The 26,463-nt window shown below is 42.5% G+C and overlaps 1 protein-coding gene across 1 annotated transcript in view; it reads right to left on the bottom strand.

The window, feature by feature from the left end:
• CLVS2 (clavesin 2) overlaps window positions 1-26,463 on the bottom strand; it is a 116,276-nt gene that overhangs the window by 30,450 nt on the left and 59,363 nt on the right. The window contains exon 2 of the mRNA XM_073575746.1: window positions 25,930-26,104. Coding sequence (XP_073431847.1) covers window positions 25,930-26,104 — 175 coding nt within the window. The remainder of the gene's footprint in view (window positions 1-25,929; window positions 26,105-26,463) is intronic.

The following is a 26,463-nucleotide window of genomic DNA, read 5'->3' as shown; positions in this document are numbered from 1 at the left end:
GGTGTCATTTGTGGGGGGGGTTTCCACTGTTTAGGTACATCAGGGGTTTTCCAATCGCGACATGGTGTCCGATCTCAATTCCAGCCAAAAACGTCAAATGGCGCTGCTTCCCTTCCGAGCTCTGCCATGCGCCCAAATAGTGGTTTACCCCCACATGTGGGGTATCAACATACTCAGGACAAATTGCACAATAACTTTTAGGGTCCTGTTACCCTTGGAAAAATAAGAATTGAGGGTGAAAAGATCATTTTTGTGGAAAAAATATGATTTTTTATTTGTACGGCTGTATGTTATAAACTTCTGTGAAGCCCTTGGGGGTTCAAAGTTCTCACCACACATCTAGATAAGTTCCTTAGGGGGTCTAGTTTCCAAACTGGTGTCATTTGTGGGGGGTTTCCACTGTTTTGGTACATCAGGGGTTTTCCAATCGCGTCATGGTGTCCGATCTCAATTCCAGCCAAAAACGTCAAATGGCGCTGCTTCCCTTCCAAGCTCTGCCATGCGCCCAAATAGTGGTTTACCCCCACATGTGGGGTATCAGCGTACTCAGGACAAATTGCACAATAACTTTTAGGGTCCTGTTACCCTTGGGAAAATAAAAATTGGGGTGAAAAGATCATTTTTGTGGAAAAAATATGATTTTTTAATTGTACCGCTGTACGTTATAAACTTCTGTAAAGCCCTTGTGGGTTCAAAGTTCTCACCACATATCTAGATAAGTTCCTTGGGGGGTCTAGTTTCCAAAATGGGGTCACTTGTAGGGGGTTTCCACTGTTTAGGTACATCAGGGACTCTCCAAACGTGACATGGCGTCAGATCTGAATTCCAGCCAATTTTGCATTGAAAAAGTCAAACGGCGCTCCTTCCATTCTGAGCTCTGCCATGCGCCAAAACAGTCATTCCCCCCACATATCAGGTATCAGCAGCAGGTATTTTGCAGTCCAATTTCTCCTGTTACCCTTGGTAAAATAAAAAAAATTGAACCTGAAGTATTTTTTTTGTGAAAAAAAGTTAGATGTTCATTTTTTTTTTAAATATTCAAAAAAATTCCTGTGACGCACCTAAAGGGTTAATAAATTTATTGAATGTGGTTTTGAGCACCTTAAGGGGTGCAGTTTTTAGAATGGTGTCACTTTTGGGTATTTTCTATCATATAGACCCCGCAAAGTGGCTTCAAATGTGATGTGGTCTGTAAAAATAAAATGGTGTTGTAAAAATGAGAAATCGCTGGTCATCTTTTAACCCTTATAACTTCCTAACAAAAAAAAATTTTGGTTCCAAAATTGTGCTGATGTAAAGTAAACATGTGGGAAATGTTAGTTATCAAGTTTTTTGTGTGCCGTATCTCTGTGATTTAAGGGCATAAAAATTCAAAGTTGGAAAATTGCGAAATTTTCAAAATTTTCGCCAAATTTCCATTTTTCTCACAAATAAACGCAAGTTATTTGAAAGAAATTTTACCACTAGCATGAAGTACAATATGTCACGAGAAAACAGTGTCAGAATCACCGGGATCCATGAAAGCATTCAAGAGTTATGACCTCATAAAGGTACAGTGGTCAGAATTGTAAAAATTGTCCCGGTCATGAACGTGCAAACCACCCTTGGGGGTGAAGGGGTTAAAAACCTATGTCTATAGATCAGGAGGCAGGCTCAGATGGTCTCAGGCCCAGTATGGATTAGATGTGATTGGACAAAGGTGAGAAAAGGTTAACGTATCACCGGATTACAGGTATGTATAGCATAGTTTACACATTAAAAACCTATGTCTATAGATCAGGAGGCAAGCTCAGATGGTCTCAGGCCCAGTATGGATTAGACGTGATTGGACGAAGGTGAGAAATGGTACATTATCACTGGATAGCAGGTATATATAGCATAGTTTAAACATTTAAAATCTCCGTGTTCTCAGTATTGATTAAACAACAATCTAAAAAGTAGAAAAAAGGAAATGTTTTTGAAGCGTATACCAGTATACACTTTTGGTGGTATTTTCAAATCTTCATATATATTTCTGTCTCAGTAAGACAGTCCAGCCTCTCCGACATAGGAAATGAGATGCATACAATTACTGACATAAAGTTTAGTGATTGCAGAAATCAAGGAATTAACAATCACTGGAAAAACTGCCGTCACAATTCTCTGAGGCGATGCTAACCCTCAATTAATTTGTGTGTGGAGACAGCGAAAACATAACTTTGCGAAGAAAGTGTTGCTGTATCGCAGTACCATTGATCCCATCAGCGTTACTCATATCCATCAAATTTTAATCACAGGGAGAGATGTAAACATGTTGCTCACTGCCTATCATGATCTGTCACGTAACTTTGAAGTGCAAAAGACAGAAGCCACATGCCGTAGGCGATTCTATGGGATTGGCATGAGAGGGCACATTTAAAAATTTGCGCCGGAATGTCACACATCTGTGAGTAGGAAAACTGTGAAAGCTGATGATAAACCACCACTGCATGTCATTGTGAGTCGAGGTCCATAAGAAATGGAAGCCATTGATCATCTGAAGCTAGAGCCGGGCCAGCTGGACAGGGCATAGCTACATCTTAACCATCATCTATCAGTTCAACAAATTTGTAGTGGCAGTCCCAGTGAAGGATTTGACAGCCCAGACTACACAGCGGAGGAGCAGGGAGAGGTAAACATTGCAAATGCTGTGGCCCTGCCCAAGCAAGGGGGGCACACTCGTGGGTGTCGGTACTGGCACTGGGTCCCTCATAGTACGGCGGTGTGTCTGACGGCGGGTGTGCACCCCCACCGTCAGAGACACTTGATTGTACTATGAGGGACTCTGTGCCAGTGCCCGCGCCCAAGAGTCGGCCCACCCACCTGTCCAGGGCAACGGCACTCGCACAGTTGGGTGCGCTAGGTGGTGACCCCGGCCATGGGGGGGAGGCAGCCCAGTTAGGGAGGTTTACAAAATGGCATCTGTTGATGTTGGACATTCAGCTGCTGCAAAAGGTGAAATTGGACAAGTGCGAGGAAGAGGAGGACCAAAGCAAGTCATTTTTCTGGCAACCTAGGTGTCATCAGGGGAAGGTGGGACAAAATCCTTGGAAACCCATGCATGGTTCATTTTAATCAAGGTTAGATCTTCCACATTTTGGGTCGACAGACGGGTCCTTTTTTCTGTCAGGATTGATCCAGCTGCACTGAAGACTCTTTCTGATAGCACACTTGCAGCTGGACAAGCGAGCTCCTGTAAGGCATATTGTGCCAATTCAGGCCAGGTGTCCAGTTTAGCGGCCCAATAGTCAAATGGGAATGACCTGTGCGGGAGAACATCGATATGGGACGAGAAGTAGTTTGTAACCATAGTTGACAACTGCTGTCTCCTGCCACTTTCAATCGATGCAGTATTACCAGTCGTGTGAGCGGGACTTGAAAAATCAGTCCACAACATGGTCATGAAACCCCTGTCTCCAACGCCACTTCTGATGTGTGCACCACGAACACCTCTTCCAAGCTGCCCCCGGCCCCTACGGCTCGTGTGAGAACCATCACCGCTGCTGTGTGCTGGGAATGCCTCAACCAACCGGTTTACCAGAGTTGCTTGTTTGTTAGCCAATATTAGGTTAAGGTTCTCCTGTGGCATTATGTTTTGGAATTTTCCTTTATAGCGTGGATCCAGGATGCTGGCCAACCAGTAGTCATCATCGTTCATCATTTTGGCAATGCGGGGGTCCCTTTTTAGGATCTGCAAGGCATAATCTGACATGTGGGCCAATGTTCCCAGTGTCAATGATGCACTGCGAGTGCTGGGTGGAGGAGCACTTTCTGACAAATCCACATCCCTCCAGTCACGCACAAACCCTGTACCAGACTTTGCCACGCCAACATTTTCTCTTGACCCACGAGAAGCATCCTCCTCCCCTAAATAATCATCCCCATCATCATCCGCCTCCTCTTCCTCCACCTCATCCAGGAGAGGTCCCGGAGCAGACAATGGCTGACTGTCATAAAGGCTTCCCTCCTCCTCTTCCTCCTCGGCTGCAGATGGCTGCTCCTTAATGTGCATCAACGTTTGCATGAGCAAACACATAAGTGGGATGCTCATGCTTATGATGGCATCGTCTGCGCTTACCAGCCGTGTGCATTCCTCAAAACACTGAAGGACTTTACAGAGGTCTTTCAGCTTCGACCACTGCACACCTGTCAACTCCATGTCTGCCGTCAAAGTGCCTGCCTGTTTATCCTCCCACAAATGCATTACGGTCTGCCTCTGTTAGCACAGCCACTCAACCATGTGCAGGGTGGAGGTTCACCTTGTTGCAACGTCGATAATTAGGCGGTGCTTGGGAAGGTGGAGCAATCGCTGCAGCTTCTGCATACGACTGTAGTGTATCGGCGACCGGCGGATGTGCGAGCACAGTCTTCGAACCTTATGGAGCAGGCCTGTTAACTCCGGATAATTATTGAGGAAGCACTGCACCACCAGGTTCAAGGTGTGAGCCAAGCAAGGTATGTGTCTGAGTTTTGAAAGGGCTATGGCTGCCACAAAATTCCTGCCGTTGTCACTAACTACCTTGCCTGCCTCAAGATGCAGACTGCCCAGCCATTACTCAGTTTGTCGCTGAAAGTAGACGGCCAGTACCTCCGCGGTGTGTCTGTCGCCCAAACACATCATCTGCAACACAGCCTGCTGACGCTTTCCACTAGCTGATCGATAGGGGGACACCTCGTGTGCAACACTGGCAGCTGCGAATGGAGTGATCGTGCGACTGCGCTCTGTGGATGAGCTTTCGCTTCAGGAGGAGGAGGAGGGTAGGACGCCTACAGCCAACTGTTTCCTATCCCGTGGGCTAGGCATCACTGTCCCACCAACGCTGTCCCCTGTGGACCCTGCATCCACCACATTAACCCAGTGCGCATTGATGGACACGTAACGGACCTGGCCATGCCTACTGGACCATGCATCAGTTTTGAGGTGCACCTTTCCACTCACTGATTGCTTGAGTGCATGGACAATGCGGTCTTTCACATGAAGGTGGAGGGCTGGGATGGCTTTGCGGGAAAAGAAGTGGCGACTGGGTAGGTCATAGCGTGGTACTGCATAGGCCATGAGTTCGGAGAAAGCTGCGCTTTCAACCAACCGGTAGGGCATCATCTCTAATGAGATTAGTTTGGCAATGTGGGCGTTCAAACCCAGTGTACGCTGATGAGAGGATGAGTACTTTCTTGTCCTACTCATAGTCTCTGGTAAGGTGAGCTGGACTTGAGTGCTGCATATGGTGGAACTAGCGGTGGACATGGTGGACTGAGAGAGGGTTGATGATGGTGATGGAGTTGGTGTTCTTTCTGATGGCCTAGATTCAGTCTTTCATTGATATAACATTGTGATTCCCTGAATGCTTTTGCCTTGCGACGACAACTCAACATTTGCTGCTGGTGGTGTGCTAAACGGTGGGCTACAGTGGGGGAAACAATGTAGCGTTGCTGACTACCTTCTTTGGGAGCAGTTGCACATGTGGTATGTGAGGTTTGGTAGTCCGTCCACGCTTGCAAGTGCATGGTGGTTAAATGTCTAAGCATGCAACTGGTATTCAAATTTCTCAGATTTTTCCCTCGGCTAAAGGTCTTTGCGCACTTCTTACAGATAACCTTTGCCTGATCATTAGGATTTTGTTCAAAAACGTGCCACACTGCACTCTTCCTACTAAGGAAGACATTTTGAGACCTTGCACGCTGTGCTATTTTGACCGTGTGTCCAAGCTGTCCTGCAACTCTTTTGGATTTTGTAACCCGTTTTTGGACTGCTCCGGGCCTGCCAGATAACAGCTGTTGCAATGTCGATGCCTGCTGCGGATGCTCCTCCTCATCTTCTGAGCTATTGGCAGCGGCACCCTCTTCCCCCAATGGATGCCAATCTGGGTCAACAACTGGGTCATCCATCACCTCCTCTTCAATGTCATGTGCACCTTCCTCTGTGTCACCGTGTATGGTGGTATAGTATGCGGGAAGGGGCCCCTGAGTTTCATCAGGGTCAGATTCTGGCTCAGTACACTGCAAGGACAATGTAGTGCTCTGTGTGAATGTACCAGCAGATAAATCTAGCAGTGGCTGTGCATCAGTGCACTCCATGTCAGATTCATCTTGGACTGGGGAATTCACGATTTGACTTGATAACCCAGATATAGTATGAGAAAAGAGCTCCATGGAGTAATCTGTAGCGTGGCCTGCCGCATCCTTAACTTTTGGTAGGGGTGAAGGACACAAGGAAAGGTGTTGTTCCTGACCAGGAGCCTCCACTGTCGACACAGTGCTTTTATTTTTTGAAACTTCAGAAGAGGAGGCGATAGAGCTGGAGGCTGTGTCAGCAATGTAAGCCAAAACTTGTTCCTGAAGCTCCGGCTTTAAAAGTGGTTTACCTACTCCCAGAAAAGGGAGCCTACGAGGCCTTGTGGAGCCAGACAATGACGCCGGCTCACCACCTCCTGCCTTAGGCGCTATTGTGCTTTTGCCACAACCAGCAGAAGCACCACCACCACCAACATCAGGACCAGCTGGCAACCACCACCCACTTCCACGGCCTCTTCCACCATACTTCTTCATTTTTTTGAAAAAGGTACCCAAAATAACAACAGCTATATGGTACTGTAAAACAAGGTAAAGGGTCTATAGAGTATTGGTGAGAATTTGAATCTCACTGTAGATTGGAGGACGCTGAACTATTGTCTCAGGCCCAGTATAGATTACACCACTATGTGACAGGCAGAAATTGGCTGGTGTATGAGAAGGCAAAAGCTGTATAGAGTATTGGTGAGAATTTGAATCTCAATGTAGATTGGATGACGCTGAACTATTGTCTCAGACCCATTATAGATTACACCGCTATGTGACAGGCAGAAATTGTCTGGTGTATGAGAAGGCAGAAGCTGTATAGAGTATTGGTGAGAATTTGAATCTCAATGTAGATTGGAGGACACTGAACTATTGTCTCATGCCGAGTATAGATTACACCGCTATGTGACAGGCAGAAATTGTCTGGTGTATGAGAAGGCAGAAGCTGTATAGAGTATTGGTGAGAATTTTAATCTCAATGTAGATTGGAGGACGCTGAACTATTGTCTCATGCCGAGTATAGATTACACCGCAATGTGACAGGCAGAAATTGCCTAGTGTATGACTAACTACAAGGTGTATATAGAATTGGGCAGAATTGGAATCTCCCTAGAGTGTACGTCTGTAAGAACGGACAAACTCCTCGACTTTTCCTTACAGAGTCACACACGTAGATAGCTTCAATTTGGCCGTGATAACAGCCGTTACACGGTACTGAGAGAGGAGCGTGCACGTACACCGCTGTACGGTGTATGTAAAATTCTCAAGCTCCGTGTTTTTGTATACGGACTGACACACGCTGTCTCTCTCTAGTTTTGAATGTAATCAAACAGCAAATATACTAAACTGTTTGAAAAACGGACAAAACTATAAGGTGTAGGTCTGTAAGAACGGACAAACTCCTCGACTTTTCCTTACAGAGTCACACACGTAGATAGCTTCAATTTGGCCGTGATAACAGCCGGTACACGGTACTGTGTGAGGAGCGTACACCGCTGTATGGTGTGTGAAAAAATGAACGCTCAGTAACTCACCAGGACAAAACAATAAAATTTGGATTGCTTTGAAAAAAGCAGTTTGCTTAGCAGTGTGAAACCAGCAATGCAGCTATCAGGGAGCCTTAAAAGGCAGCCTAATAACCAACAGAGCTGATGCACCAAAATATAGCCTCCTCTTGCACTGCACAGTAACTGGTGTGTTGTACAGGCAAAATCGCTAGCAGCAGTAGTAGTTTTTGGTATCTTCATCCCTGCCTAATGCTCTCCCTACAGAATCAGCAGCAGCAGCTCTCCCTATTCTGAGATCAGCATAAGAAGCATGGCGGTCGGCGTGCATGCCCTTTTATACCCCCTGTGACGCCACACAAAGCAAGCCAATCACTTGCATGCCCTTCACAAACATGGTGGTAACCGCTGCCTATGTCATCATGTTGCCAACAGTGTCCGTTCTTCCTGATTGGCTGAAAAAGGGCACAAAAGCATCTTTTGAAACGCGACTTTGGCGCGATGGTCGCCGACCTCGTGGCCGACCTCACGCTAAGGTCAGATTTCGTTTCATGAATCCGACTTTGGTGAAAGTTGGCGACTTTTGAATTTTTTAGACCCGTTTCGCTCAACTCTAGTGAGCATACAGACATTATCGCACGGAATCACAGCAGACTCTTTTTGTGAGGTAAATCTTGTACTGCTTGTTTTTATATGTTTTTAATGACAAAAAGAATCAGTTGTGATCCCGTGCTGTAATGTTTGTATACTCTATTGCTTCCCTCCTGTCCAGGAGCTGTGGTATCATCACACCATGTCCCTGTACGGTCAGACACAGCCATTACATAGTACACAACAGGGACACATTGATAAGATTATCTCAGCACAGGAACATTTTTTTTAAACACATCCAATTGTGAAATTTATTTTTATTCCAAGATCCGTTGGCTAAAATGAAATCCACTACATGTTAATTTATGCTGCCAATTTTCACCACTATTTTTTCCCTTTGCAATGCACAGGGTTAAATTTATTGAAATTCTCCATCAAAGTCCATGAGAAATTCACATGTAACACATGCAGATTTTAATGCAGCCTGATCTGAGATGCACTCCAAAAATTGACAATGAAAAAGTTATACTTATAAGGCTGCAATCAGACGGCTGTATGTTCTCTCATGTGAGGGCATCGGGCAGAAAATGCTATTGACACTCGGCTCAAACTCTGTCAGACAACCCCTTTAAAGGGAACCTGTGATATATAATAATGCTATCAATCAGGTTAACAGCATTCTGATACTGGGCGGCACCCGCACTGAAAGCTTTACTGCCAGAAGGAAATGAACTTTATTCCTTCTTGCAGGTTTTGGCTTCCAGCCATAGGGGTGGCACCGGCACAGTTCCAGTCACTGCTTTGTCCATAGTGCGCATCTGTAACCACACCCTAGGCACTGACTGAAAGCAGGTTCATTATTATTAAATGCATCAAACTGTCACACAGTGTAAAGTGAATTGGAAAAACAGAAATACTTATAACGGGAGAGATAGAAGCCTTTGCTGGCAGTGTACAGACCTTTAGACAGAGAATACGACAGATTAACTATAGAAAAAGAAAAATATAGCCAGCAAGGGAAGACAGACAATGATATAATTTTATTTCCATATTCTTAATGGTACCACATTACTTGACACTAATTGTGAACACCTTAAAGTAAAACAAATAAAAATAAAACCAGAAATCCTGTATATATGTCACATATATAGAAACAGTAAAAACTATTTTGTGCAAAAAAAGTCTTCATACATGAATTGTGAAAATGTAAAAAATGCCTTTCAGAAAATGCGGGAAAAAATAAGCGCATAAAAATATTCTTACCATTGAAACAGTTTTTTTTATAATAAAATGAATAATATCATAAAAGCATTTTCTTGTTTCAGATATGAAGCTAATGTTAGTTCACAAATGTTTTCTGACCTAATCATCTACTTCATCCAGGCAGTGGAGTAGACTTGTCCAAAAATATAATGAATTTTTCTAAAGTTGCAATTCATAAATGTGTCTATGTGGGGAAGGGGACTTCACGGACAGACTTGACTGGAAGTAGGAGGGGATGGTTTGTGCACTACAGACGAAGATTGGCAATGACAGAAAGGTAACAGCAGGGAGAGACAGAAAAGGGAGTGCAGTACTGAAATTTGACCACAAGATGGCAGGGGGAGTAGTTCAGGACTCAACTGCAGCTTAGGGCTTGAGAAACGCTTAGTCATGGGGGGGCGAGGAGATAGGAACCCAGGAGGGGAATTCCCAGTGAGAGAGGGGATAAATAGGACTGGTTGGGGTTCCAGGCAGGTTAGTCCCGGGAGGAGCTCAGCAGAGGAAGACTCAGGACAGAAGATGGAGAATGGTGAAGAACTCGACCAGGGGACTGACATGAGAAGACTGTCAGGGGGGTGGCCCTGACATGACGTACCACAGGACAGACGAGGCCCCGGGGGTACCGATGACGGATGACGACCTCGGGCAGGTGAAGCGCTGGCGGCAGATTGGTCTAGGACAGCCCCAGCGAAAGATACGCGAGGGACGTCATCACGACTAAAGGAAAGGTGAAAGGTACCCGGGCCTGGAAACGGAGAGCTGTAAAGGAACTGCATGGCTATGGTCATCAGGAGGATGGCCAATAAACCCGGATCAGTTAAAACTGAATTCAGCCTCCATCTTGTCTTTGCATCGTCCGGTCATGGTAAGCAGTGGACCACCCCCCAACCCCGGCCCCTACCACATCTATATCTGGCAATGCATATTTCTCCCACTTTATTGGACAGAAACTTGAACTATTGGTTTTGGCCCAAACTAGATAACAAATTATGTAAAAGAATGCTAAAATTGGTGCAGGAAAAGACAAATACAGGCTACATTCACACGACCGTATTTTCGGCCTGATTGCTGTCGATGAAAAATTTGACATCTCTCTGAGTATAATTATTCAATAGGGCTGTTCAGATGACACATTGAGTTTCGATAACATATAACATAGGAAACTGTTGTACATTTCAATAATACCCGTTTTTCTGGATAAATATTTGTCAATTTTTTTATATGTTCAAGTGAAAAGGCAAAAATTATTTTAAAAAATGTAGTAAAAGGAGTAATGAATAGACCCTAAAGAATATCTATGAAGGCAATGACACAGAAGCATCATAGAGTGGTGAACATGAGTCTTTAATTAGTAAACCAAACCATTCTCTATGGTTTTCAAAGCTACTCAAGAGTAGAATGATGTAAGTTTTCAGAATACAGTGAAAACGGTAGATGAGTGTCCATTGGTTTTCTAAAATGCGAATTTGCAAAACTTGCCCAAAAATCAACTCTACTAGGTCTAAGATATGAGAATCACTAGAAGCAAAAAATATCTTCATGAAAACAGGCCCCACATGCCCACAAAAATTCCTATGGTTGTTTTATAAAGAAGCACTCCTCCTCCCATCAAAAATGTTATCCTCTTAGTATACTGTGATCATCCTATTTTATAGCACTCTGTACCTACAATTGCTCATTTTGCCTTTCTACCCAGCTAAATCTTCTGGTTTCCATTTGGTCTATGACATCATATGATTAAAAAATGACTAGATGAATCTTTCTAAGTTCTATGAAGAAAAAAGAGATCAGTGTTCCCTGTATGACTTATGAGTCACTGCAAAAGTCTCTTGTAGGGGAAGGAGCGGAGAAGTTGGGTCAAGTGTTGAAGAGGGGAATGATTTCTGGAGGGAAAAGAGACTTCCTGTTTCTGCATAGAGCAAAGAAAGAGAAGAATTAGCTGGGTAGAAAGAGAAAATGACCAATTGTAAGTACACAGAGCTATATAATATGATGACTGCAATATATTAAGAGGATAACAACTTTGAAGGGAGGGCTTCTTTAGAGCATTCCTATTGGTGCATTCTAATGACCTTTAAGTCATATTAAATTAGAGTAAGCAGCATATCTAGAGCTCACAATGTTCTGAAATAATGATACCAAAGTCACAATGCAAACTGATGTTTGTTCTGCTGAGCAAGAACAATGTGCCCAGTGTAATTAACACATGGAAATTCTGTTACCTTGTAAGTGGTGAGAGAAATGCCAGGGGAAATGTTAAAACATATGACAGTCATCAAGATTTTATTCGGTAGGCCAGTCTTGTATTAGACTGTCAGTAGTCTTAATTGATAGCTAACATAACTATTAGAAGATGGTACAAAAAAGGTCACTAAGTCTTTGTGACTTTTCCATGGAAATCGATAAGCCATCAAAATGACAAACTAAATCCCATCATCATACAAAGTGTGTCTAAGCTCTATTGCAATTACATTACATATTTTCACGTTGTACTGTAAGTGGCTATATATATATGATATCAATATTTGTATGTTTCAAAACATATCTAGTAACTCCTCTTATGACTGAAGCAAATTTCCATCAGTCGAAAATCATTATTTTGCCACATTTAAAATGTACATATAATCTCACTAACACTTATAACTGCTAAATTCTCTGTTCAGCCATGTTATAGCAATTTAATTTATTTTTTATCATTTAATAGTCAGTTAAAACCACTATACAATTCACTAACTAGTTCAAGACCAGGCCATAAAGCCCCATTTATGACTTGGAACATTTTTAAATAATACAGTTTTAAGAACTGTAAATCTTTTTGTAATTCGGATATTCAAATAATTTTTGCATCTTTTTATCGTGATACATAGGGTCTAATTTTTGTTATTTTTCATACTTTTTTTTGTTTGTTTATGACCACTGAAATACATTTTCAAATTTGTTCATCTTTCTATAACTTTTTTTTATATATCGGACATGGGGGTGGGGTTAGTAACAACAATTTAGACTGGTAGTGACTTTATTTTAATTTATTTTACATTTATTTCACATAATGCTCCATAAGGTCGTAAAACACCTTTAGGGGGTATTTCAACATTTCAATACTGATATAGTAGCCCCAGTTGCAGCAGTAATTCAGCCTCCAGGACCCAGTAGCTCCTGCTTCTTCACTACACATAGGACCACATAGGAATGACATGACTGCTGGGTCTGGAGTACTTCCAATCCTGTATACACAGCACTTGTTCAGCACGATGTATACAGTAATAGGGAAGGCATAGATGGTAATAACCCCTCTCTGCCTTCTCTTTGGAGAGTATGGCTACAGCTGTTCTACTCTGCTTTATCAGAACAACACTGTAGAAGTGCAATGCAAACCATAAGGACAATTATTGTCTATGGGTGGTCCAGAAATAGTTAATATTACTATACTGTTTCTGAATTAACACCACTAGACAAAGACTATATTACTACCTTATAATGACCTTATAATGGTACTGTCATGCTTCTGCATTCAAACCCTTGATTCTGGGTTCTGTGGTCAGCGTCTCTTTCCACTGCGCCATAACTGATACACCTTTTCTTTAGGTGTTTTAGTTCTGCTTTCTTTGTTTCTATCGGTGTTAGGTAACAGGTGTTTTTCATTCGCTCTGTTTGTATGTCCTACCATTTTTCAGGTGCAGCTTTAAATACCTTCCCCTACTGGTGTTTTCAGCTGGTGATAGACTTTGTTGGATTCACTCACTTTTCTGTAGTTTGTGTTGGTTGCAGAAAGTTTTGTATGTGACTCCTTTTCTCCATAGGGAGCTGCTACTCTAGTGATCCTAGGACCTACTAAGGAAATTCAGGGTAAGCCGCTGTCGAGTGGGGTAGCCATTGCATTACCTTAGGGTGCAAATCTCTGCGGTCAGGCAGGGGCAGACCAAGTCAGAGAAGGGCTTTTCCTAGTCTGAACAGGGACCTGTCATGTTCAGGTATTTGTCTTCCTGGTTTGTACGTTACACGTGTGAATGTAGTCATAGCAGGTAGATACCAGTTCTACTAAGTCACTCTACAGATCCTTTAAGAAAATACAGCTCAGTTAAATTCAGTTACTCCCAAGTGAAGTCTGAGCTGATCAATTTTCCATCTGGCCCAGATTTCCATGAACACTTCTACCAGCACCAGTAAATTTAGCAGACACAAAGACAAGTGTTATCAGAGTTTACTTTTTGGACATTTTTGATGCCTTACATTTACACAACCTTTCCTACCTTTATCCGAACTACACAAACTTCATATGCTCTGACATTTCTCTGATTTTGTTTTTTTTTTTGTTTTGTTTGCTGATTCAAATGCCCCTTTTACCATTCTTTCCATTATGCACAATGCCTCGCATTAATGGAGTGATAAGTATAGTCATTCCTTAAAAAAATGAAACTGTCAGTACCTCTAAAAAGAATAGTACCAAATAAATAGGGCCCCATTTCCTTCCCTAGAAATTAGTGAAGGTGGGCATTTTTATTATCTTGGAGCACAAAGGTGAAATAAATTATATAAATTAATGCACTAGGCAGTGTATATATTTTACAACACCTCTTTGCTGGCACACCATATTGGGCACTTTAGTAAACGTTATTAGTTCATCAGCTATTTGGCTACTATGTTTAGCAAAATGCACTTTATATTCTATATTTTTCCACTAGCTAAGAGCACCTTTAATACATGCTGAGAGGATGTCTATTTATTTTTTCATCACTATATGAGCCGTTAGCTGATTTTATATGGCTTAACCAGGCAGCTCACCCATTTAATTCTAGATAGGCTCCACTGGGACATATATTAATTAATTTTTCTAAGAGGGATTTTTTTTCTCAGCTATATATACAAAATAAGGGTACTTTTTTGTGCATAACTGTATTTGATGTTAACTGATGGGTGCATAAATGTAGCCTCCTTTGTGTGTATATACACTCACTGGCCACTTTATTAGGTACACCTGTCCAACTGTGTGTTAAGACTTAATTTCTAATCAGCCAATCACATGGCGGCAACTCAGTGCATTTAGGCATGTAGACATGGTCAAGACAATCTCCTGCAGTTCAAACCGAGCATCAGTATGGGGAAGAAAGGTGATTTGAGTGCCTTTGAACGTGGCATGATTGTTGGTGCCAGAAGGGCTGGTCTGAGTATTTCAGAAACTGCTGATCTACTGGGATTTTCACGCACAACCATCTCTAGGGTTTACAGAGAATGGTCCGAAAAAGAAAAAAAATCCAGTGAGCGGCAGTTCTGTGGCCGGAAATGCCTTGTTGATGCCAGAGGTCAGAGGAGAATGGGCATACTGGTTCGAGCTGATAGAAAGGCAACAGTGACTCAAATTGCCACCCGTTACAACCAAGGTAGGCAGAAGAGCATCTCTGAACGCACAGTGCATCGAACTTTGAGGCAGATGGGCTACAGCAGCAGAAGACCACACTGGGTACCACTCCTCTCAGCTAAGAACAGGCATCTGATGGCTACTTTCAGCAGGATAATGCGCCATGTCATAAAGCTCGAATCATCTCAGATTGGTTTCTTGAACATGACAATGAGTTCACTGTACTCAAATGGCCTCCTCAGTCACCAGATCTCAATCCAATAGAGCATCTTTGGGATGTGGTGGAACGGGAGATTCGCATCAGGGATGTGCAGCCGACAAATCTGCGCCAACTGTGTGATGCCATCATGTCAATATGGTCCAAAATCTCTGAGGAATGCTTCCAGCACCTTGTTGAATCTCTGCCACGAAGAATTGAGGCAGTTCTGAAGGCAAAAGGGGGTCCAACCCGTTACTAGCATGGTGTACCTAATAAAGTGGCCAGTGAGTGTATGTATGCCAAATATTGTGACTCGTGTAATTTTATCGCATAGACTTATAATATCTTTGGATTGGTTGTTTACAAAACTATTTGTTATTTTGGCATTTTTTGGAACATCTTTTTCTCCCTTGTTAAACAGTTTATTTTTGTGACGTATATCTCCACTGAAAATGATTTTATGAATGTATTTTAAACTGTGATAAATAAAGTTGATTTAATATGGCATAGTTTTGCTTTGTTGGATTAAATTATATAAATATTTTACAACAATATTCTTAGTAGCTTTGCTTTTGTTATTTAATTAAAATGATGTGCTCCTAGTGAAATAATATACCTGAAGTGGGTGATGTTGGCCTACAGATTACATTAAATGCATTGGAAGCTAACATTATCTGTGTCTCCTTGACAAAAGAAATGTTTAGCAATCTAATTTTAAAGTGTCACAGGACAGACATTTCACACTTCACAGTTCTAGTACAGGTTTCAATAATAAGGCTGGTAATGTTGCGGGAAACCATTGTGGAAGATCATCTTCTCACTGATGCAAAAGGTAACAATAAATCAGGTCTATTTAATGGTGCAGGCTGAGTTACATTAATACAAGAGCTCTTATTAAATGGTAATGAAAAATGTGATAGACGAAATGGCAACCACAGAACAAATCCCATTGGAAATGCTTGCAATCTGTCTTCATTTAGTGGAGGCTGAAAAATCAAATATCAGTGAGGAATTATATTTTCTATTAAATATTTAAAGCGTGTCTGTCACCTGATTATGTTCTTTCTATAAGGGCAGCATACTGTGAGGGCACATCCACAATGGCATATAAAATATTGTGCCACTTAGCAAATATATGATATTTAGGGATGAGCGAATAGCTTTGGATAGGTGCTTATCCGAATAGCTATAGCCCTTCCCAAATAGCTGCCTCGGGAACCTGGATACCTGGGGCACTCCCGATAATCAGCTGTTCGGCACCGTAGTTGTACTTGTCGCGGCTGTGTGACAGTCTCAACAGGATCTCCATGCATGTATTGTGACTGTCACAAAGCCGGGACACATGCAGGCGCCGAACAGCTGATTATCAGGAGCCATCCAGGTATTCGGGTTTCCGAGGCAGCTATTCGGGAAGTGCTATAGCTATTTGGATAAGCACCTATCCAAAGCTATTTGATCAACCCTAAAGATATTACAAGCAAAAAACAGTGAACTCACAGCTACTACTGTACTAATAAGGGAATGTGTGTCTCTACCCTTTTCAATAGTGATTTATTGGCTGCTGTATGTCAATATATGCTCAAGAGTCAGGAAAAGGTGACTACGCCCCTCTTTGTATTTATTAATCACTCCAATTAGTCAAACTACTAATGTTTTGAGCCACTTTGGCCAAGGGTAGAACAACCTGTAACATACTTGTTCGTAGATTGAAGCATGTTTTACCACTCTGTTTCAAGAATAAAAGTTCTAAAACTGATTAAGTACAGTTTGCACTGTCATACATTTTTTATGCCATAGGCTATCATTCACCCTTTTACAATGAATAATAATAATAATAATAATAATCTTTATTTATATAGCGCCAACATATTCCGCAGCGCTTTACAGTTTAACAGTTTCAAAACACAAGTCATAAGTAACAACGCTAACAATACAATAATTAAAGCAAAATAAGATGAAATAAGACGAGCCTGCTCATGAGAGCTTACAATCTACAATGAGGTGAGGGAGATACAGAGTACAGGTGTGTATTTACAATGGTGTATTTACAATGAAGGTCCAGCCATCTTGCGGGAGTGAAGGATGGATGGAGATAGTGAATGGGCTACACACGCACACTTACACAGAGAATGACTTTGATTAGTGAATGTGATAGGCCGCTCTGAACAGGTGTGTTTTGAGGGAGCGCCTAAAACTATGCAAATTGTGGATAGTCCTGATTTCTTGGGGTAGAGCATTCCAGAGGATAGGAGCAGCACGGGAGAAGTCTTGGAGTCGGGAGTGGGAGGTACGGATTAGTGCAGAGGTTAGTCGAAAGTCATTTGCAGAGCGCAGCGATCGGCTAGGCCGATAGACAGAAATGAGAGAAGAGATGTAAGGGGGTGCCGCACTGTGGAGAGCTTTGTGGGTGAGAACAAGTACTTTGAATTGGATCCTATAATGAATGGGCAGCCAATGTAAGGACTGGCGAAGAGCGGACGCGTCCGAGTACCGATTACCCAGATGGACGATCCTGGCCGCTGCATTAAGTATGGACTGGAGAGGGGATAGTCGAGTGACGGGGAGGCCAATTAATAGAGCGTTGCAGTAATCCAGGCGAGAGTGGATCAATGCAACAGTGAGGGTTTTTGTTGTTTCCATAGTGAGAAAAGGGCGGATTCTAGAGATGTTCTTTAGGTGTAAGCGGCAAGAGCGGGCAAGGGATTGTATATGGGATGTGAAGGAGAGATTGGTGTCAAACATAACACCCAGACAGCACACCTGCTGCCGGGGTGTTATTGTGGTACCACCCACGGAGAGGGAAATGTCAGATTTCGGGAGGTTAGTAGACGGTGGGAGCAGAAGAAGTTCAGTTTTGGAGAGGTTGAGTTTCAGATAGAGAGCGGACATGATATTGGAGACTGCGGACAGACAGTCACTGGCGTTCTGTAGTACAGCGGGGGTAAGGTCGGGGGAAGACGTGTATAGTTGTGTGTCATCAGCATAAAGATGGTACTGAAAGCCAAATCTGCTGATGGTCTGTCCAATTGGGGCTGTGTAGAGAGAGAAAAGAAGGGGGCCAAGGACTGAGCCCTGAGGTACCCCGACAGCAAGAGGAAGAGGAGATGACGTGGAGCCAGAGAACAAAACACTGAAGGAGCGGTCAGAGAGATAGGAAGAGAACCAGGAGAGTGCAGTGTCCTTAATGCCTAGTGACTGGAGCCTAGAGAGTAGGAGATGGTGGTCAACAGTATCGAAAGCTGCAGATAGGTCAAGAAGAATGAGCAGAGAGTGGTCACCATTACGTTTTGCTGTCAGAAGGTCATTGGTCACTTTGATGAGTGCAGTTTCAGTCGAATGTAGGGGGCGGAAGCCGGACTGTGAAGGGTCTAGAAGGGAGTGAATGGAGAGGTAACGGGTAAGGCGGGAGTAAACTAGGCGTTCCAAAAGTTTAGAGATGAAGGGGAGATTGGAGACTGGTCTGTAGTTGTTTGTGCAGGATGGGCTGAGAGCAGGTTTCTTTAGTAATGGAGTAACGATGGCATGTTTGAAGGAGGATGGGAAAATGCCCGAGGAGAGGGAGAGATTAAAGATTGTAGTTAGGTGGGTTGTGACGACTGGAGAGAGAGACTGGAGGAGATGTGAGGGAATGGGGTCGGTAGTGCATGTAGTCGGACGAGAAGAAGAGAGGAGTCTGGAGACTTCTTCTTCTGTGATGGGATCAAATGTGGAGAGTGAGCCAGGGGAGATGTAGGAAGGGATGGGAGTCACAGCACTTGGTGGTTGGGAGCAGATTTCTTAACGGATATTATCTATTTTTTCTGTAAAGTGGGAGGCCAGGTCATCAGCACAAATCTCTGTGATAGGGGCTTGTGCTTTTGGCCTGAGGAGGGAGTGAAAAGTGTCAAAAAGTTTCTTGGGGTTGTTGGCTAGTGAGGAGATCAGGGTGGTGAAGTAGGTCTGTTTGGCAAGGTGAAGGGCAGCGTTATAGGTTCTTAACATAAATTTGAAGTGGATGAAGTCTTCTGGTGTGCGGGTTTTTCTCCATAGGCGTTCAGCACTCCTGGAGCATCGCTGGAGAAGTTGAGTTTGCGATGTGAGCCAGGGCTGTTTTACTCTGTGTTTGGAGGTTCTGAGGGTGAGGGGAGCTACTTGGTCAAGGGTGCTTCTAAGAGTGTCATTGTAGTGATGAACAGCCAGATTAGGACAGGAAAGAGAGGAGATTGGGGACAGAGATGAATGTAGGGAATCTGAAAGTGTCTGAGGGTTAATAGCTTGTAGATTTCTGACTGTGTGGTAGGTAGGAATGAGCTGGGGTGGGCGAGGATTTGTGAGCGTGAAGGAGAGAATGTTGTGGTCAGAGAGTGGAAGCGGTGAGTTGTTTAGGTGGGAGATTGAACAGAGCCGGCAGAAGACCAGATCAAGGGTGTTACCGTCCTTATGTGTCTCAGAGGTTGAAAGCTGTGAGAGGCCTAGAGAGGTGGTTAGTGATAGAAGCTGGGATGCAGATGTGGAATTAGGGCTGTTAATGGGGATGTTGAAGTCTCCAAGGATGAGGGTTGGTAGTTCTGAGGACATGAAGTGTGGCAGCCAGGCTGAAAAGTGGTCAAGGAAGTGGGTGGGTGAGCCTGGGGGCCGGTATATGACCGCTACCCTGAGGGAGAGGGGACGGAAGAGCCTGATGGTGTGGACCTCAAAAGAAGGGAATAAGAGTGATGGGACTGGGGGGATGACCTGGAAAGTGCATTGTGGGGACAGGAGTATGCCAACTCCACCACCAGGTCTGTTTGTGGGTCTCGGGGAGTGAGAGAATTGTAAGCCACCGTAGGAAATGGCAGCAGGAGAGACAGTGTCAGAATCCTGAATCCAGGTTTCAGTGAGGGCCAACAGATTAAGAGAGTTGTTCAGAAAGTAATGAAATACAACATGGCTCTGTATGTATATTTCTTGATGCTTCTACATAATGTTATCCTATGCACTTTTGTGCTTCATTTCGCCGGAAAAGTACTGTTGCTAGGTAATATTATGCACTTAAAGTCAGGTTTGGCACAGCAATACTATGTAGAAAGTGTCTACTGTCATTTTAGTATTTCTGTGATGCAACAGGATATGCCTCATAGAGACACAAGAGTGAGGATGTACTGTAGTTGTAGGTAAAATCATTAAAAATAGCATGTCCCCCAAACCAATGCCTTGGGAAAAGTGTCTTTGGGTAGAGAATCACGTTGCAGATTTAAGCTTTCAGCAGAATTATATCAGCACTCAGAAATCATAAGAGAATACTGTTTGAGACATACAGCTGCTATTTTTTCTAATATCACAATAACAAAGATTTCAGGAAAAGAACTGACACAAATGAAATTGTGAAGTCATTTAAGATAGTTTAGATGAACTACGTATGTTAACAAACTCCAAAAGTTCACACAGTACCTAATCTGCAAGTGTAAGGGTCGGCCAGGACCGTAGTTGTGGCCAAGGACTCCAGTGCAACGGAGTCCTGGCCTCCTCTCACATAAACTTGACAGCCTCCTGTCAGCATATCTGCAGCTCTATTCTTCTCAGGGCTTTCTGTAATGCGCTGCACATTCTCCTCAGAAGATGTGGAACAAACAGAGTCACAGTCCCATTCAACTTTAACAATAGCAGCAATTCTCGTTTTTGTAGACAGCACATCCATTTTCTTTACAAAGGTTACCTCAGATTCCACAGTGCACAATTCTGTCACTTTCCCTATGCCCTTACTGTCTTTATTCAGCATATCACCAGGACCTCCTGTCCCGTTCAGCATGACAGCTTCCTCTCTGTCCAGCTTCACCTTTTTTTGGAGTTCCCCTGTCTGCTTTGCCCCAGACAAAAAGGCATCTGCCCACATAGCAAGCTGCCTCATAATGAGCGATTTGTGCTGCTGTACCGCTGCCAACTGTCTCACCACCATCTACAATGTAGTTATCAGCACGGCTATGTTTTGCATTGCTGCAAACTGTGCGGCTGTGATCTGTGCTGCTGTGATCTGCAGTGTTGTCATCTGTGGCCCTCAGACCCAGGACAGCTGGGACCATTTCTTTAACGTTACAGAGCTGACTGCCCCGCCAACTGATTCAAATCTCAGCTGTTCCTCAGCTTAACGGCCGTTAGCTCCTCCTATTTTAACTATTTACAGGCTGAGTATGTGCTCCACCCCATCTAGTGGCCTACCTGGGGTACTGCGCTTTCCCTACAACTACAACAGTAGTTATACATAGCATTAACATAAATATACATTACACTTTTATCCTTTAAGGTAACACACACAATAGTGTAGCAGTAGCCATGTGACACACATAATGGTAATACACATGAATATGTAGCAGTACCAGTAAAATACGAGAGAGATAAAAGATAGACCAATAACATTTTCCATTCCCTTCCATTTCTCCTTCCTTTAACAATGGTCGTCCCTGACCATTCCATACCCACTTTATTCTTTACAGTCAATACTCCATGCAGGGAGTATGTTGAGGAGACCGGAAAAAAACTTGGAACAAAGATGAATTTTCATTCTTCTAAAATATGTGATTCTTCAGATATTGTGTTATATTATTCCTGATAGAGCCTGAGTAGTCTGGAAAGCTTGCTATTTGTTATCATCTTTTCAGTTAGTCATTAAAAGGTATCAACCACTAAAGACTCTCAATTTTTTTATATTTTTCTATCTACTGGCATTTTTTTCTGGTTCTCTTTCAATCATTCCAGTAACCTGTCTTGACATTGAGAACTTTATAAGATGCAGATATCAGATATACTGTACCAGGTTCCTAACACTGCTGCAATGTCGTTACCTATAGACATTTTCCTACTGCCTTCCTGTACTGATTGTCATTTGGCCGCAAATCTTTCAGGTAGATGACCTCCATAGGAGATTTTATTGGTTTTGCATCTTTGAATTCAAAAGCTTCAATTATTTCTTGTGTCTTGCGCTTTTGGTTCAGTAGTAAACTGCTGTGTTTGCCTCTCTCAAACAGAATTTCACGGCAATGATTTATGTTTCCGAGATCATTGGTTTCTAAATTCTGATTTAGGATTTGCTGTATTCCTGTATCATTCCCTTCTCATTGAAAACAGACTAAAAGATCGTTCACGTATAGTACTGTGCAAAAGTTTTATGCAGATGTGGACAAAAATGCTGCAAAGTGAGAATGCTTTAAAAAATGAAATGGTAACAGTTTACATTTCATATATAAGAATCTGCAAAGCGAACAAACTGAAGGAAAATCTAAATCAAATCAATATTTAGTGGGACCCTCCTTTGCCTTCAATGCAGCATTTAGACTTTCCCAAAATCAGGGATTATTTAGGATTATAGTCAGGTGAATGAGTAAATAATTATACCTAACGAACAATATTGATCATCATTTTCATATTTAGGTTAAAACTGTAATTAACTGAAACAAAACAGCTGTGAAGCTGCTACAAAGGAGAGGTTGTGGAAGACAGTTTCATGTCACAGGTCATACACCATGGATGGATACCATGTTTTGGCATAGGTGGTTTCCTTCTTGGAGACTGCCCTTCCTGTGGTTGTTCCTTCCCGGGGAAAGACCTGGCTAGTCATTGCTTGCGTTGAGAAACATGTGATGGTATCTCCGCGGCTTGTGTATTTTTTATACACCATGGCAAGACAACACAGAAACAAGACACAAGGTGGTTGTACTGCAGCAACATGGTCTCCACCACGCAAAGATTTCAAAGCAAACTGTTCAAGCTCTTTTGAAGAAGCATCAAGAAATGTGAAAGCTTGAGGACCACAGAAGGAGTGATCAGCCAACAAAACAAATGAAAGACACATACTTATTCCTTTTAGAAATCAGATGTCCAGCAGCGTCAAGAGCTCAAAAATGGGTAGTTAAACTGGAATAAAAATAGCACAAATAGGGTCTTATACAGGTAGAAAAATGTTCATTAATTTATTTAATCGTATGAACATATATTTCAACATCATATAAGAATTAATAACAAACAATAAACATTGATTGAAAGAAACAAAGGAGCAGAAATCAGAGTTGAATATCGAGGTTTTCTATATATGCAATAACATTGTCATTTCCAGTGTAGAAATCATTCTTGTCACCAGTATAAGATCTGAGGGGACACTCCTCAACAATGTTTGATGATCAGCTCCATAGTCACAGGCAGGAGAGTCAGATTTTCCCCACTTATGCATAAGATCTGCACAGACACCAAAGTTTGTTCTGACACGATTCAGAGTAACCCAGGTTTTCCTTGGTAGTTTGAAGCCTGGTGGTGGATTTTGTGAGTGAGGAAACATTTGAAGCTCACCGTCTACTGCACTGACCCAAAGTTCTCGCCATTTCTCTTCTAAATTGAAATCATGTTCAAACAGGGTAATTGTGGTTCGGATGGGTGGCTGTCTTGATTTCAGTCACTGTACTTGAACATCTTGGCTATTTTGATGTGTTGGCGAATTTTCATTATTCACTACTTTAGTGTATTCTTTAAGCAGGAGCTTTTGTCTTCTCAGGTTTTCAGGTGCAATATGGCTCAAGACAGGTAATTAGTGGATGGGCGTAGGTCTGATGGCACCAGATATTATGTGCATAGAATTGTTCAGCTCAGTGTCTATTGCATTCACATGACAACTATTCAACCATACTGGAGCACAATATTCTGCGGCAGAGTACATCAAGGCAAAGGTAGATGTTCTCAAGACAAGTGTTGAAGAACCCCCAGGAGGATCCGCAGAGTTTCTGAATAATATTATTCCATGCTTTCAGTTTCTATGCTATCTTATCCAAGTGAGATTTGAAGGTTAGGCTTCTATCAAGGATTACGCTATGTTCATTAAGTGAGATTTGCTCACCTGGCAGGGTTATGTTAGCACAACCACTTAACGCACTTATAACACAAATGTCACGCTCCACTGAGGAGCCAGATGAGGCCCAGCAAGATAGATGGGAAGGAGAGCATTGCTACTAGGGTAAGATTAGAGGGACAATCCCTGAAACTTGTCCTGAGCAACCCTGAGGTCCCCGATGTCCATAGATGGGTTCTTTCTCTCTGTGGAACGATCGCATTCCTATCCCTGTCTTGCCATAAGTATGGCCCTGGCCAGTGTGTGGGGCAGTAGGAATGATGATTAGATTAAGTACACAAAAGTCCAAGCTGGGGATCAGCCTCCATCTTTTTTCTTAATGTGAAAAACCCTGCTACCATGGGGGATGAGGAGGGTCTGATATGCTCTGTAGCAAAGCTCTCTGTAATATAATGTTTTATGGCCTGCCTCTCGGGAAATAAAATGTTATATAACATGCTTTTTTATAATTTGACCCCAGGAATTAAATTGACTGAGAAATCATAAGTATGAGGAGGTGGCAACTTCTGACACCCTTGCTCTGAAAAACATCCTCGAAATCAGACAAATACTCCATCAAGGAATTGGTAGAGACCGTGGCTATACAGGTGCTCATGCAGTTATTTAGACAGTAATTGATCCACCTTACTACCTACCGTCCATGCCTGCCAGTCCACTACTGGATTGTTTCAAGTAAGGAAGTCCTAGAGCCATATAGGAAGGCAGACTCTGTAATACACAATAATTGATGGATTCATTGTGCATAGCCCCTACCTGATTACGTAAATCCTGAATGACCTGAGTGAAATGCCCCTGACTCAGGAATGCAGAATCTATAGCAATTAGGGGAATAGTTTTAGGCAACTTATAAGAACTTAGACTCTGGATCTAGACGAATTAGACGCCAATAAGATTGGATTCCACCCCACTATCCAAAAAGGCGGAAAAAAAACATGTTTTTCCACCTAATAGGACTTGAGCGGGCAAGAAAACTTGCCTCCTACCAATGGAGGAGATATGTACACCCAAGTTGCTGTTCTCCAAACAACTTGGACTATTTAGTTTTTCTATTGGCTGTTTGCTGTTACATATTGAGGAGCAGGTATCTACAAAATTACCCATCTGACCACAAAAAACAAACTCCCATTTTGCGCCAAATCACTGGCGGACTGGTACAATTAGTACCCCCCAACTGCATGGGTTCCTCAGTGGACTCCAACCTAGGTTTATTAAGCACAAGACCCCAGTAGATAATGGTGTCTACTTTGGTCTTTTTCGGAGACGATGATCCACACGGATAGCTAAGGACTTGGCAGCCTTCAAGGAAACAGTGGTATTATTCATGACTAAGGCATCCTTCACTCTTCAAGAAAGACCCTGACAAAAAAGCCTCCGAAGGGCGGGAATATTGCACCTGGTGTCTTTGTCCCTGCTGTTGCTGACATAGCTTGGATTGTCATAAATAAGCCCCAGAGCACAAAAAACTTCTTCAACCGCCAAGAGCGACTGAGAACCAGGTTGGAGGGGATGAGCCCAGGTTTGGGGGTCCCCTTGAAGAAGGGACATGACTATACGCACCCATTACTCCTCGGTACCCATGAAGCGTGCTCAAAGAAAATGTCAGCAAGAACTATCTTGTGTAAAAAAACAAGAAGTCCTGAAAGTAATGATTTGGCCTAATCAGAGCCATAATGTCAACATCTTCAAATCTGTCTGGGATTACACTAAGTGAGAGAAGGATTTGCATAAATTTACATCCGCAGAAGATCTGTGTTTTTTTCTCCCAGATATTTGGAACAACCTTCCCGCTGAGTTCCTTCAAATTGTGCGCAAATGTACTAGATGAACTAAAGATGTTTTGAAGGCAAAGACTGATCACACCAAATAATTTGATTTAGATCTATTTTTATTCATTCACTTTTAAGTTTAATTGCTAAGAAAAAACTATTAACACTTTAATTTTTGAAAGCATTATTAGTTTGCAGCATTTTTTGAAAAATGCCTAAAACTTTTGCACAGTACTCTATATCATTGTTTTATAATGAATTCAAATCTACATACAGCAAATCAATTGTTGAACAATGTTGTAAAACACAGAATTTAACAGTGTTCTTACCTGAAGCCCCTCAATTGCTAGTCTCAGCATACTTGGGGTCAATTTTGAAGCTTGTTTGAAAGTAAAGTTGCTCCAGTCTATAATCAATACAAATCCATTCACCTGGAGTTCTGGATCTTCTATCATAGCCTCCAGAGAAAGCAATATGGCACGCAGAATGTCTACAAGTGTATATCTGCAAAAGGAGAAAAATGTTTAAATGACATTTGAAATGTTTCTCAACAGTTTCTATTCATTAGCTGTTATAGACACTAGAAACATTATTTTGTTGATATAGTTGAAGAAGCATTAAGGACTAAACAGTTAGATTTTGTAATGCAGAAGGTAGACTGAGGGACACTGCATGGCAGAGAAATTCCTTCTTTGGGGCTCTTTGATTCACAGTATTGTCCACTGATGCATTAGTTACTAGAATATCAACATTAGAACTTTAGATTTAACCCCTTCAAGACCCTGTCCTTTTTTATTTCTGCGTCTCTGTTTTTGCTCCCCTTCTTCCCAGAGCCATAACTTTTATATGTTTCCATCAATATG

The sequence above is a fragment of the Dendrobates tinctorius genome, unplaced genomic scaffold (genome assembly GCF_039654945.1).
Source record: "Dendrobates tinctorius isolate UK_male_01 unplaced genomic scaffold, ASM3965494v1 ptg000046l, whole genome shotgun sequence".
In the NCBI taxonomy this organism is placed as follows: Eukaryota; Metazoa; Chordata; class Amphibia; order Anura; family Dendrobatidae; genus Dendrobates; species Dendrobates tinctorius.
Note: the sequence above shows the minus strand (reverse complement) of the source record. Positions and strands in the feature narration are given on the sequence as shown.